Source organism: Vulpes vulpes, chromosome 8, assembly GCF_048418805.1.
Source record: "Vulpes vulpes isolate BD-2025 chromosome 8, VulVul3, whole genome shotgun sequence".
In the NCBI taxonomy this organism is placed as follows: domain Eukaryota; kingdom Metazoa; phylum Chordata; class Mammalia; order Carnivora; family Canidae; genus Vulpes; species Vulpes vulpes.
This window is the reverse complement of record NC_132787.1, coordinates 54,082,791-54,097,189: the sequence shown is the minus strand read 5'-3', so window position 1 is coordinate 54,097,189 and position 14,399 is coordinate 54,082,791. Positions and strand designations below refer to the sequence as shown.

The following is a 14,399-nucleotide window of genomic DNA, read 5'->3' as shown; positions in this document are numbered from 1 at the left end:
TTGAACTCTTTTATCAGGTAAATTATTTAACTCAGTTTCTTTGAAGTTTTTTCCCAGGAGTTTATTTGTTCTTTCATTTGGAACGTATTCCTATGTTCCCTCATTGTGCTTATCTCTCTGTATTGATTTCTATGCATAAAATGATAGTCCTGGAGTGCCTGGGTGGCTGAGTCAGTTAAGTGTCTGACTGTAGCTTAGGTTATGATCTCAGAGTCCTGAGATAGAGCCCTGTGTCAGGCACCATATTCAGCGGGGAGTCTGCTTGTCCCTCTGCCCCTCCCCTCACCTGTGTGTGTTCTCTTTGAAATAAATAAAATCTTAAAAAAAAAAAAGAATGCAAATATATACGGTTCTGTTGGACTGCAAGCAGAAACCCCACTTCCCTGAGAGCCAGGCAATTTTAAGGTATTAGCTGGGCAGCAGTGACAAAATTTGGGTTTTAGACAAGTATGTAAGCACCTTTTTGGGAGATTTCAGTGAGCTATAGCCGGGAGGCAGAGAGTGCAAAGATGGTACCATCCAGGCTGTGTTCCCTGAGAGCACCTTTGTAGCCTCTAGATTGAGCAAAGGTAAAGACCACCCCAAAGCTGTAGTTCCAGGACTAGTAAGAAGGTCTTTTCAGATGTTTCAGTCTCTTGTCTGTTCACTGCTCTGGGGATGGCAGCATCCCATGTCATTGTTATAGACCTGTGGGACCCGGAACATAAATCCCCCTAGCCACCAGGCCAGGCAGCCACAGGAAATCCCTTGGGTGGCAGTCAGAAAAACCAGTGCACCAGACATGTATAAGAGCTCCCCTGTAGAGGTGTTGGCACTCTGGAGTCACAGAGTGAGAGTGTGAACATAGTGCCTGTCTTCCTAGGTCTCAGGAAAGCTTTATAGTCAGCCTTAGAGGTGTGTCTGATAAGCTGTCCCTCAGGACATAGATATATAGACCTCTTTCATAGAAAGATTGAGCCCTTGGGCTTGCTGCCTCTTGCTGTGCCCTGGGGGTGGTAGCTGTTTAAGAACTCTCTCTTCATTAGTTAGGAGTCCTCTAAATCCGTGGCTGTAAACCCTGCCAGTCACCAGAGCTAGACAATGTAGAGATGTATCTGGGTAATAGCTGCAAAAATCATGGCCTGCCGGAGAAGGATATGATCTTCTTTTTGGAAGGATTTGGTGAATTGGATGAGACTAAGGAAAAGTGCAAAGATTGCATCTACCATATTCTGTTCCCTGAGATCAACTCAGTAGGCCCCTGTAAGTGTGCCAAACCAGAAGCCTGCCTCTCTGGCCAAGTTCATGGACAGGCAAAGAGGCTTTCTCAGAATGACTGGGGGCATGTTTCTGTCTGTTGGCTGTTCAGTGCCCTGAGGGTGGTAGTCTGGCAAGAACAGAATCTCCTATTACTGTCCCATGGGACCCAGCAACACAAGCCCTCCTAGCCTCCAGAGCCAGTCACTCAAGGAGTATCCTCTGGGTAGCACTTGTAGAAACCAGGTCACCAGGAGTAAAAACTAGGACATGAAATGTGTGTAGAAGCTCCCTTCTGGGAGATATTGGTGTTCTAGAGTATGCAAAGGGATAAGGTGAAGATGACATCCGCTGAAGAAAGAAAAAAAAGCTGGGGGAGAAAAAAAAAAAACGAGATAATGCCTTCTTGTTTTAGCAAGGCAGAAAGAGTGCAAGAAGATGGTGCCCACCAGCCTCCATCCCTGGAGAGTACCCCAGCAGGCCCCTGCCCCTCACACAATACTCTACAGTTAAGAAGTGAGTCTTTTTCATAGAAAGGCTGAGCACTTTTCAGAGAGCTGCTGCTTTTCTGGGCCTTGGGGCCGGTGAGTCTGCATGCAGGTCCTTTTAGAGTCGTTCTTCAGTTTACCACATCCTTATGGGTCTTGCAGATGCCATTGCCCATTGGTCTTTAAAGCCAGGTGTTTGGGGGGCTCCTCTCAGGTGCTGTCCTTTTTTTTTTTTTTTTTTAAGGTTTATTTATTTATTTGAGAGAGAGAGGAGAGGGTGAACGCTCATGTATGTGAGCAGAAGGTGTGAGAGAGGAGCAGACTTCCCGCTGAGCAGGTAGCCCAATTCAAGGCTGTATCTCATAGCCCTGAAATCACAACCTGAGCTGAAATTGGGAGTTGGCCACTCAACCAATTGAGACACTCAGGCACTCCACTCTGAGGTGCTGGTCTTAAGAGTTGGATGCCCAATGTGAGGTGTGAACCCTTCACTCCCTCCTGACTGTGGTTCAGATCACTGGGGGTGGGGTTTATTGTGAGATTGTGTCTCAGCCTTTCCTGCCTTCTGCAATGTGGCTTCCCTCTCTTTTGCCTATGGTGAAGAAGTCCTTCGGCCAGTTTTTAAGTTTTAGGTTTTTTCCCTACCCTGCAACACAGTTTTTAAGTTCTTTTCAGAGGAAATTTTTCCATATGTAGCTGTAGATTGGTGTATCTTGGGAGGAAGTAAGTTTGGGATCTTCCTATGTTCCAGTATTTTTAAAACGTTATTTAATTCTTAATTACTTTTATTTGTTTACTTTTAATTAGAGTATAGTTGGACACACAATGTTACATTAGTTTCAGGTGTAGAATATAGTGATTCAACTCTATATGTTGTGCTCTCTATATGCTCATTACAAATGCAGCTGCCATCTGGCAGAAGCCTGTATCTCCCATTTCTCTTCACCCATTTTGCCCATCCCCTCACCACCACCCCTACACTGCCATCTTGAACTGGAATCTCAGTTATCTGAATTTTCTTACCTATGAATGGGGACAATACCTAGTACATGAGATTGTGATAAGTATCAAATGAGACAATTTTTGTAAAGTATTTGCTGTGCTCTTCCTTGATTTAGCAAGTGCTTAATAAAAATAATTTGTTCATTTTTTAATGTTCTACAGTTATTATATGTATATATATACACACACACACATACACATACATACACACTTACACACTGTCTGGTTTCTTTTTTAAAGGTCATGAGTTCATGAGTTTTTGTTAAAGTATGTTTGGGATCTTCCTTTTCCCCCAGAAAGGGTTGTTCTTGGAAATTGGGTTATTTTTTCCCAAAGAAGAGAAAGAGCAGAAGCTCCATGTGGATTTTTCAGATATTTTCTGCTCTTCTCATGCATTGTTAAATGTACTCTATGCAACATCATTTCAGTTCTTAGCAGGGCTGCTCCTCTATTGAAACAATTTAATCTAGTCTCCTCTTGATTTTTTTTTTTCCTTTAGCACCCCTGGCACACTTAAATGGTTACAGTTAAGCAGCCAGGTGCATATAACCTCCAAGTGTTGCTGTTTGTGGTTATGTTGCATTAGTAATGCCTCTTTCCTAGAATGGAGGAGAGCCAGGCAATGTAGAGGCCAAATCCCAGGTTGACTTTCTTATCTGTCAAGTGGATCCTGTGACACAGAGAGGCTGTTTTAGGGCTTCAAATATAATGATGACTAAAGCTGTTCGAAAAGTCATTTTGGAAGGGAAAAAAAAGTCATTTGAAAGTCAGCACATGTTTACATCTGGAAGTTCCTAGCAAAGGATACAGCTGTGTGTTCTTTAGTTGAAGTGTTAGAAGATAGGTTGTGTGTGCTGAGATGGCTGCTTTTCAGATTTGCCATATTTTTTGTTTCTAGGGATTCGTCTACGCTCTTATCAACTGGAGGGAGTCAACTGGCTCGCCCGGTGCTTCCATTGTCAGAATGGCTGTATCCTGGGGGATGAGATGGGCCTGGGTAAGACATGCCAGGTATGTTACTGTGGAGTGACCACTGTTCACGTCCATTGAAATACCTCTTCACAACTCATTACTACCTCCAGCTGCTAGCTACTACTATGGGTTTTTATCCTAGGAGGTGAAATGCCTGAACCTTTGTTATAAGATCATGGCCTTGGAATTGACTTTTCTAGGTATTGGGATGGTTTTGAACTGTGTCACTTGACATAGGATTGCAATTAATGGGCAGGGTTTTTCTCTATGTAAATATACCTGTCCCCTGGGATCAAATGGACTCTGCCCTCCTTAGCAATACTTCTGTTTAAATAACTGGATCACTTCTAATATTTATCTCCCTTCTTCAGTAGTTGGTAGGACTACTTCCCTTTTCTCTGGCATGCTAGTAAAGAAGTGCAGAGGAAGAATCCTGTCTTCTAAAATGCCTCGGCCATCTGGTGGGAGGACCCAGTCTAGAGACCTAGAGGATCAGATGTGGCTTCCTTGGGCATTGATCCTAAGGCAGGTGATGTGTTTAGATTGATTATTCTGGTAGGATGATCACCAACACAACCCTGTGTTGACAGATGTCAGTGGTAGGGTTGGATTAAAGTCCAGACACAGACATCTCTTGGGCTAGTCACACAAGGTTTACTCATTTATAGGATACTAAAGGAAGTCAGTAAAGTCCAGATATACAGTAGAGGTCAGTTGATCAGAAACCATGGGCTTAAAAGTTTATGCATACCAAAAAGGTTTTACCAGTAAACACCTAGAATGAGTGAAGGTGTAATTGGTTCCTTTAGAAGGTCAACTGCCCCTTGTAAGTCTGACCTCACATACATAAAGATCCAGTTGGAGCAGTTCTGCACAAAGTTCTACACATTCTGTCTGACTACATGTTGGAGACTACTACTTTATCTAAGCCAGATATAACTCATTGATCTTGGGGTTATTCAGAATACAAAATGACTTCTGAGTATGGTATCCTCAAGGGCCTCATTTGTCACCTTTAGGTTTCTCAGGCAAATAAATCTGGTTCTAGTACATTGCTAACATGAGAGCTATGGAGCTAGAACAAAGGTAAGGTTACTGAATGCTGAATGTCTCTGGGAGCCAAGCTATGAGACTACGTGGATCGTGTACATAGCCCTCCCTGCAGTCTCCTTTGCTTTGTACATGGGAATCCCTTGGACTTCGTTCGGAGCCAGCAAATTCCACTTGTCCTTTACCTTTCTCCAGAGTGTTCATATAGTTCTACTTTAAGTGTCCTCTAAAAATAATATACCACCAAATTCTTGTTACTAAAATTTTGTTTAGAATTTTTACATCTGTCTTCACGAAAAATATTTGTAGTTTCCTTTTCTTAAAATGTCTTTGGTTTTGGTGTTGTGGTAAAGATGGACTCATAGAATGAATTGAGAAGTTTTGTCCTCTTGGTTTTCTAAAAGAATTTGTGTAGAATTGGCATTGTTTCTTCTATAAATGTTTAATAGAATTCAGTAATGAATCTAAATTAATTTTGTAGATACATCTGGTTTATGGTTAACAAAAGATAAATTTTCTCCCAATAGTATCCTCAGCAAAAGCTAAACAGAATGATTTTATTCCAGGAAGTACTTATTGGGTGATTGCTCTGGTACAACCTGGGCTGAGAAGCAATGGATAGTTAAAAAAGGAATGTTTTTTTTTAAAAGGAAATTATTTCCATTATAAAATAAATGTAATCTCAGTTAAAAAGTAACTGTCACCCTACAGCCACAACACTCTACCATTAAGTATGAATAGCAGTGGTTTAAAAGGTAGTTTGTATTTTATTAATCCAACATTGTCATTGTGATTATCTATTTTATATTCTTCAGTCATCTTCTGCTAATATTCCATTAAGAGAATTCATCATTAATTTAAATATTCTATAGAAGAAAAATGGCCGGTGTCCCCTCTTTTTGTGCTATATTAACCTTGTGTGAACATCTTTGGATATATAGCTTTTTCGGGACTTTGGATGTAGTTTTAGGATAGATTTTCTCAGAATGGTTCAGCATTTGGAGATGGGGGCTCCTCAAACATTTTTTTATAAAGTGCTATTTTCTCTGTATATCACAGCAACCTCTTAAAAAAAACTTCTAGTTGAAAGTATGTATAGCCATGTCCTAAAATATGCCTGTTTGGCTTTATAAAGATTTTTGTTTTCTATGCCTACTTAAGTTTACGAGGTATTATTTATTGTTTGTTTTCCTCATAGAATGTGTGCTCCATGAGAGCTAGGAGTTTTGTCTGTTTTATTCACTGTTATATACTTGAACTTGGAATAGTGCTTAACAAATAGAAGGTGCTCTATAAATGCAGGCAGAAGGAAGGAAAACATTAGGGAAATGGGGGAAGAAGTTAGGAAGGAGAACATCTTCCCTCAGGAGAAAGTGGCAAGCAGCAGAGGCCACCACGTGGGAGTCACATCTTGGACATTCTTGCCTCATGTTTTCAGAGTATTCTTGATTTTGTGCATTATTTGCATTGTTTTCATTTATTTCTGTATCTTTCCTGATTTTTTCCTTTTGCAGTACAGGGTTCAATTACATAAATACTGAGCACCACTGTTTGTTAACTATTGATGTAATTGAGTACCATAAATTTCTTTGGCAATTATATATTTAGGCTTATATGATTTCATGTTAGAAATGGAGGACTCTATGTGTGGAAAATTGTACATTTTTTTTTTTTTGTACATTATTTTTTTATACACTAAATCTTCTGTATGCGTTTGTGTTCCCTTCAAGGTCATGGGAACTTTGTGGTTGTTTCTCATGTTGAAATGTGATAAAAACTGCCTTCTTTTTGTGTGTTCCAGACTATTGCTCTCTTCATTTACTTGGCAGGAAGATTAAATGATGAAGGACCATTTCTGATTCTTTGCCCCTTGTCTGTTTTGAGCAATTGGACAGAAGAGATGGAGAGGTACAGAGCAAATGTAGCTGAAATTTTGTTTTTTTCATTGATTAAGATTTTTTTCTGGGTAGTTTGTGAAATATACTACCAGCATATTGTCCCAACTAGTGATTTTATTTCTTCCAGAAAACTCAGACCTGAGACATTGTAGGTAGAGAAAAAAATCTGATGGTGGGGAGGGTTCAGTGGATGTTTTTGTTACTGTTTGGCAATTTGAAGATCAGTACTCAGTAAATTTTGCTGAACTAAAGGAGAAACCATCTTTTTCACAGTGACTTGGGAAATAACCAACATGGAAAAAAAAATTTTAGAATTAGTACAGTGCCCTTATAGATACTCATCCAGCCCTTCACCTATTCACACAGAAACTTACCTATACGTTTAATGTTACCCTAGATAAGATTCCAGATCCTAGTACTCTTTCTGCTTGTAGGACATCATGAAGTCTGCATGTCCATAATCCTTGAAGGAAATGTAATTTTCCAGATATGTCCTCCCTTCCCTTTGGCCCTGCATTGGTGTTCATCTACCTCTTTTCTTGGATTCAGATTTGCTCCAGGGCTTTCCTGTGTAATGTATGCAGGTGACAAGGAGGAAAGAGCCCGCCTACAGCAAGACCTAAAACAAGAGTCACGTTTTCATGTGCTGCTAACTACCTATGAGGTATCCATTTATTTCTCTATAGCAAGATCTCTTACCTTGGGACCACAGAAGTTGTAGAATCCACTGGAATTAAATTTCACTTTTTTCGAGACCATACATTCTTCTGGGAGAAAAGTCTACTTCCATTAGATTCTTAGAGAGGGACCATGAACAAAGAAAGTGAAGGACGACCATTGTGTTCTGGATTAGTTGGCTATCTCTCCCTCTTTCCTTGTGCATCAAGGGAAGAGGTGGCACTTGGCCAGTGAATAGAAGGAGCAAGCAGGTGGGAGAAAGGGTTTTGTGGGCTGAGGCATTTCTGTTATTGCAGGATGGAAGTGGAGGACACTCCATTCCAGTTTCATTTTAAGCTGCTATTCTCTTAAGTGAAGACTGAGTCACCATAAACAAGACCTTCCACTTATTTGTGCCCATATTTTGTTTTCCTTTGAGATAGTGTTACTTAAAAATTATGCTCCGAACTTTTTTTACTTGGTGAATGAATCAGATGTAAAACTCTCTTAAACTGCAGGATTTAGCTAAAACAAAAAACCAAAAACAAAAAAAAAAACTAGTTTATAGTATCAGTTAATACTAGTTATACTGTGTCTTTTCTCTTAATTTTTCAGATTTGCTTGAAAGATTCATCATTTCTAAAATCGTGAGTATGTTGCCCTGCCTCAGAAACTTAAATATATCATGAGAGTCATGTCTTTCCTTTACGTTTTAGTACTTTGTCTCTTTTATGGTATGTCTGGTATATCTTCCTGGTTTGTCTTCCACAAGTTTTATTTGCAGGCAAATGACATAACAGGAGTCCAGCTCTATAGCCCCTTGCTTATTAGCTGTGTGTCCTTGGGTTACTTAACCTTAATGAACCTCAGCTTCTTCATCTGTGAAATGAGGATAATTAAATCTCACTTCAGATGGCTGTTGTGAGGGTTAAATAAGATGTACATGGTATGTGGTTAATAAATACAGATTCTTTTTTTAAAATTTTTAAATTTATTATTATTATTATTATTATTATTTTTAAAGATTTTATTTATTCATGAGAGACACAGAGAGAGAGAGAGAGAGAGGCAGAGACACAGGCAAAGGGAGAAGCAGGCTCCATGTGGGGAGCCCGATGTGGGCCTTGATCCCAGGACCCAGGATCACACCCTGGGCTGAAGGCGGTGCTAAACCGCTGAGCCACTTGGGCTGCCCAATACTAGATTCTTTACATTGTAAATCGCATATCTTCTGTGGACTGCTATTTGGAGATTTTACTATAATATAGGAAGTGAATTATTTGAGCCTTTTCCTAGAAATGTCCTAAAGCAGTTTGTGCTATAAAATTCGATTTTAAGGAAGTTTTAAATATACTTTTAAGTGCTTAGCTTTCAGGCTTTCATATCAGCTCATAAAGTATAGTAAACTTAGATTTAATTCTTCATACCATCTGATACTTGGGGTAATAATGTTGCAGTATAAGGTCAAGACTACAGGTTCCAATGTAAATTTTAAACATTAGCCATACTTTAGGTGGATAAGAAAAGATTTATTGACAAGATTTCATTCTCTATTGCATGCGTAGTTATGATGTGGTTAGGTGGGGATTTGCATCTTTATTATTCAGAAACTTTTGTCTTTAAAGTGCTTTATCAGTATTTTAAATGTTAATTCTCATCCAAGTTCTTTGGAGTTGGATTTCTATTTTCATCTTATTTTGAGATATTAAAGGCCCAGTCATAGATTTCATGATTTCCGCCCTGTATTTTGGTTCACTTAAGTTTCATTTAAGTAAGCACATTATCTTACTTTTCTTAAGAAGAAAATAGGCTTTCCCTCTCTTTTTCTTTTTTTATTTTAATATCCAACTTAATACTTGTTGAAGATCTTTTCTTTGGAAAGATGCTGTTTGGGAGTTGCCAGCAGTGCCGGGAAAGTAAATTATAGAGCTCCCTAACAGGACATGGATTCCACTAGAGGGAGAGGCAGTATTTGGATATCCATAATACAAGGCAAGATGTGGGAAGTCTCAAAAGGCTAGAAGATGGGGACATAAATGTTTTGGGGTTCTTAAATTATCCTACATAATCTTCATGAAAACCCTAGTAGTTAGGTATTATGTATTGTCCACATTATAGATGAAGAAAGTAAGAGATTAGATTACCCAGCCAGGGCTACATTGCTAATAATGGCAAATTAGACATCCAGATGCAGCATGCAGTGCTAAGGAGACTTTTAAAGAGATCTTCTGAAAAATAAATAAATAAATAAATAAACATCTGATACTGATTGCAGAAAAAAACAAACAAAACCACCAGGTACACCTTCTCAAATTATCTAGCACTGGAGTTTCACGTTATTCATCAGAAATACAATCTTTTTATATTAGATCATCCATCTTAAATCCATTCCACATGAATTTAAGAACCTAAGTAATAAGGAGGCATTTATAATGTTGCTAACAGTATGAACCCCAGGGACACAGATTTATTCTTTTGATATACTTGACAAGGTTATTTTGTATATTACTATATCACACACTGAGAACAGCCAGAAAGTGTAATGTAATATCTGCCCTAAAGGGATTTAATGAGGAATTAAGATTGTGCACATACCAATATGAAAAATACGAAATTTTTTTGGATAATAGAACTATGAAATTGTCAGGTCAAGAAGATTAGAAATTCCCTCACCCCACTGTACATTCAGGGCTAGAATTCACTCCACCTCTTCCCCTTCAGGGAGTATCCTTTAGTGTACTTTGGTGTTCTTCCCTCCTTACTTTCACTGAGCCCACATCCACCTTCCCTGGAGGCTATTTCATTGAATAAGCTTTTACTGCATGCTTACCAAGGATAAAATTTAAATACCCAATTCTTCACAAGGAAATAGGATCTAAATAGTTTTGAATGCTAATTCTAACAGGCCAGGTGCTTTATTATGGCCACTTTGTCACCTTATCTCATGACCACTGTCTATCCTTGGTTGGACACTTACTCCTTGTAATTCTTCAGTGCCTCTCCTCCAAATGATACCTAGCAGGAATGATCTCAGCTCCTACTCTCTTTGGACCTCTCCCGCCTGCCCCCAAATTCTCTCTCTCACTGTCATTCTTAATAGGTAGACTCAATAGATTTCTGTTTCTATACCTGTTTTCTGGATTTTCTCTGTAACCTCAGAGGAAAAGGGTTTTTTCTTGTAAGGCCAACATCTACTCAAGATCTTTCTCTGATCTTTGATTTCTAGTTCCATAATTACTATCTTTCCAGTGGTCTTTCCAGTGTTCTGTCTTACTTGTATATACATTTAGTTTTTTAAGTCTAGGAACATTGTAATGAGGGGGTGCCTGAGTGGTTCAGTTGTTGAATGTCTGCCATTGGCTCAGGTCATGATCTCAGGGTTCTAGGGTCAAGCCCCTCATTGGGTTCTCTGCTCAGTAAGGAGTCTGCTTCTCCCTCTCCCCGTCTCTCTGCTAGTGCTCTCTCTCAAATAAATTCTTAAAAAAAAAAAAAGAAACAATGTAATGAGATTATAGAATGTTTACAAACAAAAAAATTTTTTAGACAAAGTAGATTTTATTTTTTATTTTTTTTGTATATTTTTTTTATTGGAGTTCAATTTGCCAACATATAGCATAACACCCAGTGCCATCTAGTCAAGTGCCCCCTCCGTGCCCATCACCCGGTCACCCCGTCCCCCTGCCCACCTCCACTTTCCATTGTTCGTTTCCCAGAGTTAGGAGTTTCTCATGTTCTGCCACCCTCACTGATATTTCCCACTGATTTTCTCTCCCTTCCCCTTTATTCCCTTTCACTATTTTTTATATTCCTTAAATAAATGAGACCATATAATGCTTATCCTTCTCCGACTGACTTACTTCACTCAGCATAATACCCTCCAGTTCCATCCATGTTGAAGCAAATGGTGGGTATCTGTCATTTCTAATGGCTGAGTAATATTCCATTGTATCACATACCACATCTTCTTTATCCAAACATCTTTTTTTTTTTTAAGATTTTATTCATTTATTCATTAGAGACAGAGACAGACAAAGAGAGAGAGAGAGGTGGAGACACAGGCAGAGCGAGAAGCAGGCCCCACACAGGAGCACCATGTGGGACTCGATCCCGGGTCTCAGGGATCACACCCTGGGCCAAAGGCAGGTACTAAATTGCTGAGCCACCCAAGGGATTCCCCCCTCCATTCATCTTTCGATGGACACCGAGGCTCCTTCCACAGCTTGGCTGTTGTGGACACTGCTGCTATAAACATTGGGGTGCAGGTGTCCCAGCATTTCACTGCATCTGTATCTTTGGGGTAAATCCCCAGCAGTGCAATTGCTGGGTCATAGGGTAGATCTATTTTTAACTCTTTGAGGAACCTCCACACAGTTTTCCAGAGTGGCTGTACCAGTTCACATTCCCAAAAACAGCTCAAGAGGGTTTCCCTTTCTCCACACCCTCTCCGTGTTGTTTCCTGTCTTGTTAATTTTCACCGTTCTCACTGGTGTGAGGTGGTATCTCATTGTGGTTTTGAATTGTATTTCCCTGATGGCAAGTGATGTGGAACATTTTCTCATGTGCTTGTTGGCCATGTTTCTGTTTTCCTCTGTGAAATTTCTGTTCATGTCTTTTGCCCATTTCATGATTGGATTGTTTGTTTCTTGGCTGTTGAGTTTAATAAGTTCTTTATAGATCTTGGATACTAGCCCTTTATCTGATATGTCATTTGCAAATATCTTCTCCCATTTTGTAGGTTGTCTTTGAGTTTTGTTGACTATCTTTTGCTGTGCAAAAGCTTCTTACCTTGATGAAGTCCCAATAGTTCATTTTTGCTTTTGTTTCTCTTGCCTTCATGGATGTATCTTGCAAGAAGTGGCTGTGGCCAAGTTCAAAAAGGGTGTTGCCTTTGCTCTCCTCTAGTATTTTGATGGAATCTTGTCTCACATTTAGATCTTTCATCCATTTTGAGTTTATCTTTGTGTATGGTGTAAGAGAAGTGGTTTAGTTTCATTCTTCTGCACGTGGGTGTCCAATTTTCCCAGCACTATTTATTGAAGAGACTGTCCTTTTTCCAGTGGATAGTTGTTCCTGCTTTGTCGAATATTAGTTGACAATAAAGTTGAAGGCCCATTTCTGGATTCTCTATTCTGTTCCATTGATATATGTGTCTGCTTTTGGGCCAGTACCACACTGTCTTGATGATCACAGCTTTAAAGTACAGCTTGAAATCTGGCATTGTGATGCCCCGGCTCTGTTTTTTTTTTTTTTTTTTTTTTTTTCCAATATTCCCCTGGCTATTCGGGGTCTTTTCTGATTCCACACAGATCTTAGGATGACTTGTTCCAACTCTGAAGAAAGTCCATGGTATTTTGATAGGGATTGCATTAAATGTGTACATTGCTCTGGATAGCATTGACATTTTCACAAATGTTAGTTCTTCCAAACCATGAGCATGGAATATTTTTCCATCTCTTTGTGTCTTCCTCAATTTCTTTCAGAAGTGTTCTATAGTTTTTAGGGTATAGATCCTTTACCTCTTTGGTTAGGTTGATTCCTAGATATCTTATGCTTTTGGGTGCAATTGTAAATGGGATTGACTCCTTAATTTCTCTTTCCTCAGTGTCATTGTTAGTGTATAGAAATGCCACTGACTTCTGGGCATTGATTTTATATCCTGCCACACTGCCGAATTGCTGTATGAGTTCTAGCAATCTTGGGGTGGAGTCTTTTGGGTTTTCTATGTAGAGTATCATGTCATCTGCAAAGAGGGAGAGTTTGACTTCTTCTTTGCCAATTTGAATGCCTTTAATGTCGTTTTCTTGTCTGCTGAGGCTAGAATTTCTAGTACTATGTTGAATAGCAGTGGTGAGAGTGGACATCCCTGTCATGTTCCTGATCGTAGGGGAAAGACTCCCACTGCTTCCCCATTGAGAATGATATTTGCAGTGGGCTTTTCTTTTTTTTTTTTTTTTTTTTAATTTTTTATTTATTTATGATAGTCACAGAGAGAGAGAGAGAGAGGCAGAGACACAGGCGGAGGGAGAAGCAGGCTCCATGCACCGGGAGCCTGATGTGGGATTCGATCCCGGGTCTCCAGGATCGTGCCCTGGGCCAAAGGGAGGCGCCAAACCGCTGCGCCACCCAGGGATCCCTGCAGTGGGCTTTTCATAGATGACTTTTAAGATGCTGAGGAATGTTCCCTGTATCCCTACACTCTGAAGAGTTTGGTCAGGAATGGATGCTGTATTTTGTCAAATGCTTTCTCTGCATCTATTGAGAGGATCATGTGGTTCTTGCTTTTTCTCTTGCTGATATGATGAATCACATTGATTGTTTTACGAGTGTTGAACCAGCCTTGCATCCCAGGGATAAATCCTACTTGGTTATGGTGAATAATCTTCTTAATGTATTGTTGTATCCTATTGGTTAGTATCTTGTTGAGAATTTTTGCATCCATGTTCATCAGGGATATTGGTCTGTAATTCTCCTTTTTGGTGGGGTCTTTGTCTGGTTTTGGAATTAAGATGATGCTGGCCTCATAGACCAGGTTTGGAAGTAATCCATCTTTTTCTGTCTTTCCGAACAGCTTTAGTAGAATAGGTATGGTTTCTTCTTTAAATGTTTGATAGAATTCCCCTGAGAAGCTATCTGGCCCTGAACTTTTGTGTCTTGGGAGGTTTTTGATGACTGCCTAATTTCCTCCCTCCCTGGTTATTGGCCTGTTCAGGTTTTCTATTTATTCCTGTTCCAGTTCTGGTAGTTTGTGGTTTTCCAGAAATGGGTCCATTCTTCTAGATTGCTTAGTTTATTGGCATATAGCTGCTTATAATATGTTTTTAAAATCGTTTGTATTTCCTTGCTATTGGTTGTGATGTCTCCTTTTCCATTCATGATTTTATTAACTTGAGTCTTTTCTTTTTTGTTTTTAATAAAGCTGACTAATGGTTTATCTTATTAATTCTTTCAAAGAACCAACTCCTGGTTTTGTTGATCTGTTCTACAGTTCTTCTGGTGTCTATTTCATTGAGTTCTCGAATCTTTTTTAACTCTCTTCTTTTGCTCGATGTAGGTTTTATTTGCTGTCCTTTCTCCAGTTCCTTTAGGTGCAAGATTA

General features: G+C 39.4%; 1 protein-coding gene across 10 annotated transcripts in view; it reads left to right on the top strand.

The window, feature by feature from the left end:
* Positions 1 to 14,399, top strand: part of CHD1L (chromodomain helicase DNA binding protein 1 like) — an 82,928-nt gene that overhangs the window by 17,719 nt on the left and 50,810 nt on the right. For all 10 annotated transcript variants that reach the window (XM_072766720.1, XM_025982966.2, XM_025982963.2 and 7 more), the window contains exons 2-5: positions 3,625 to 3,737; positions 6,550 to 6,656; positions 7,196 to 7,310; positions 7,919 to 7,950. In XM_072766720.1, coding sequence (XP_072622821.1) covers positions 3,625 to 3,737; positions 6,550 to 6,656; positions 7,196 to 7,310; positions 7,919 to 7,950 — 367 coding nt within the window. The remainder of the gene's footprint in view (positions 1 to 3,624; positions 3,738 to 6,549; positions 6,657 to 7,195; positions 7,311 to 7,918; positions 7,951 to 14,399) is intronic.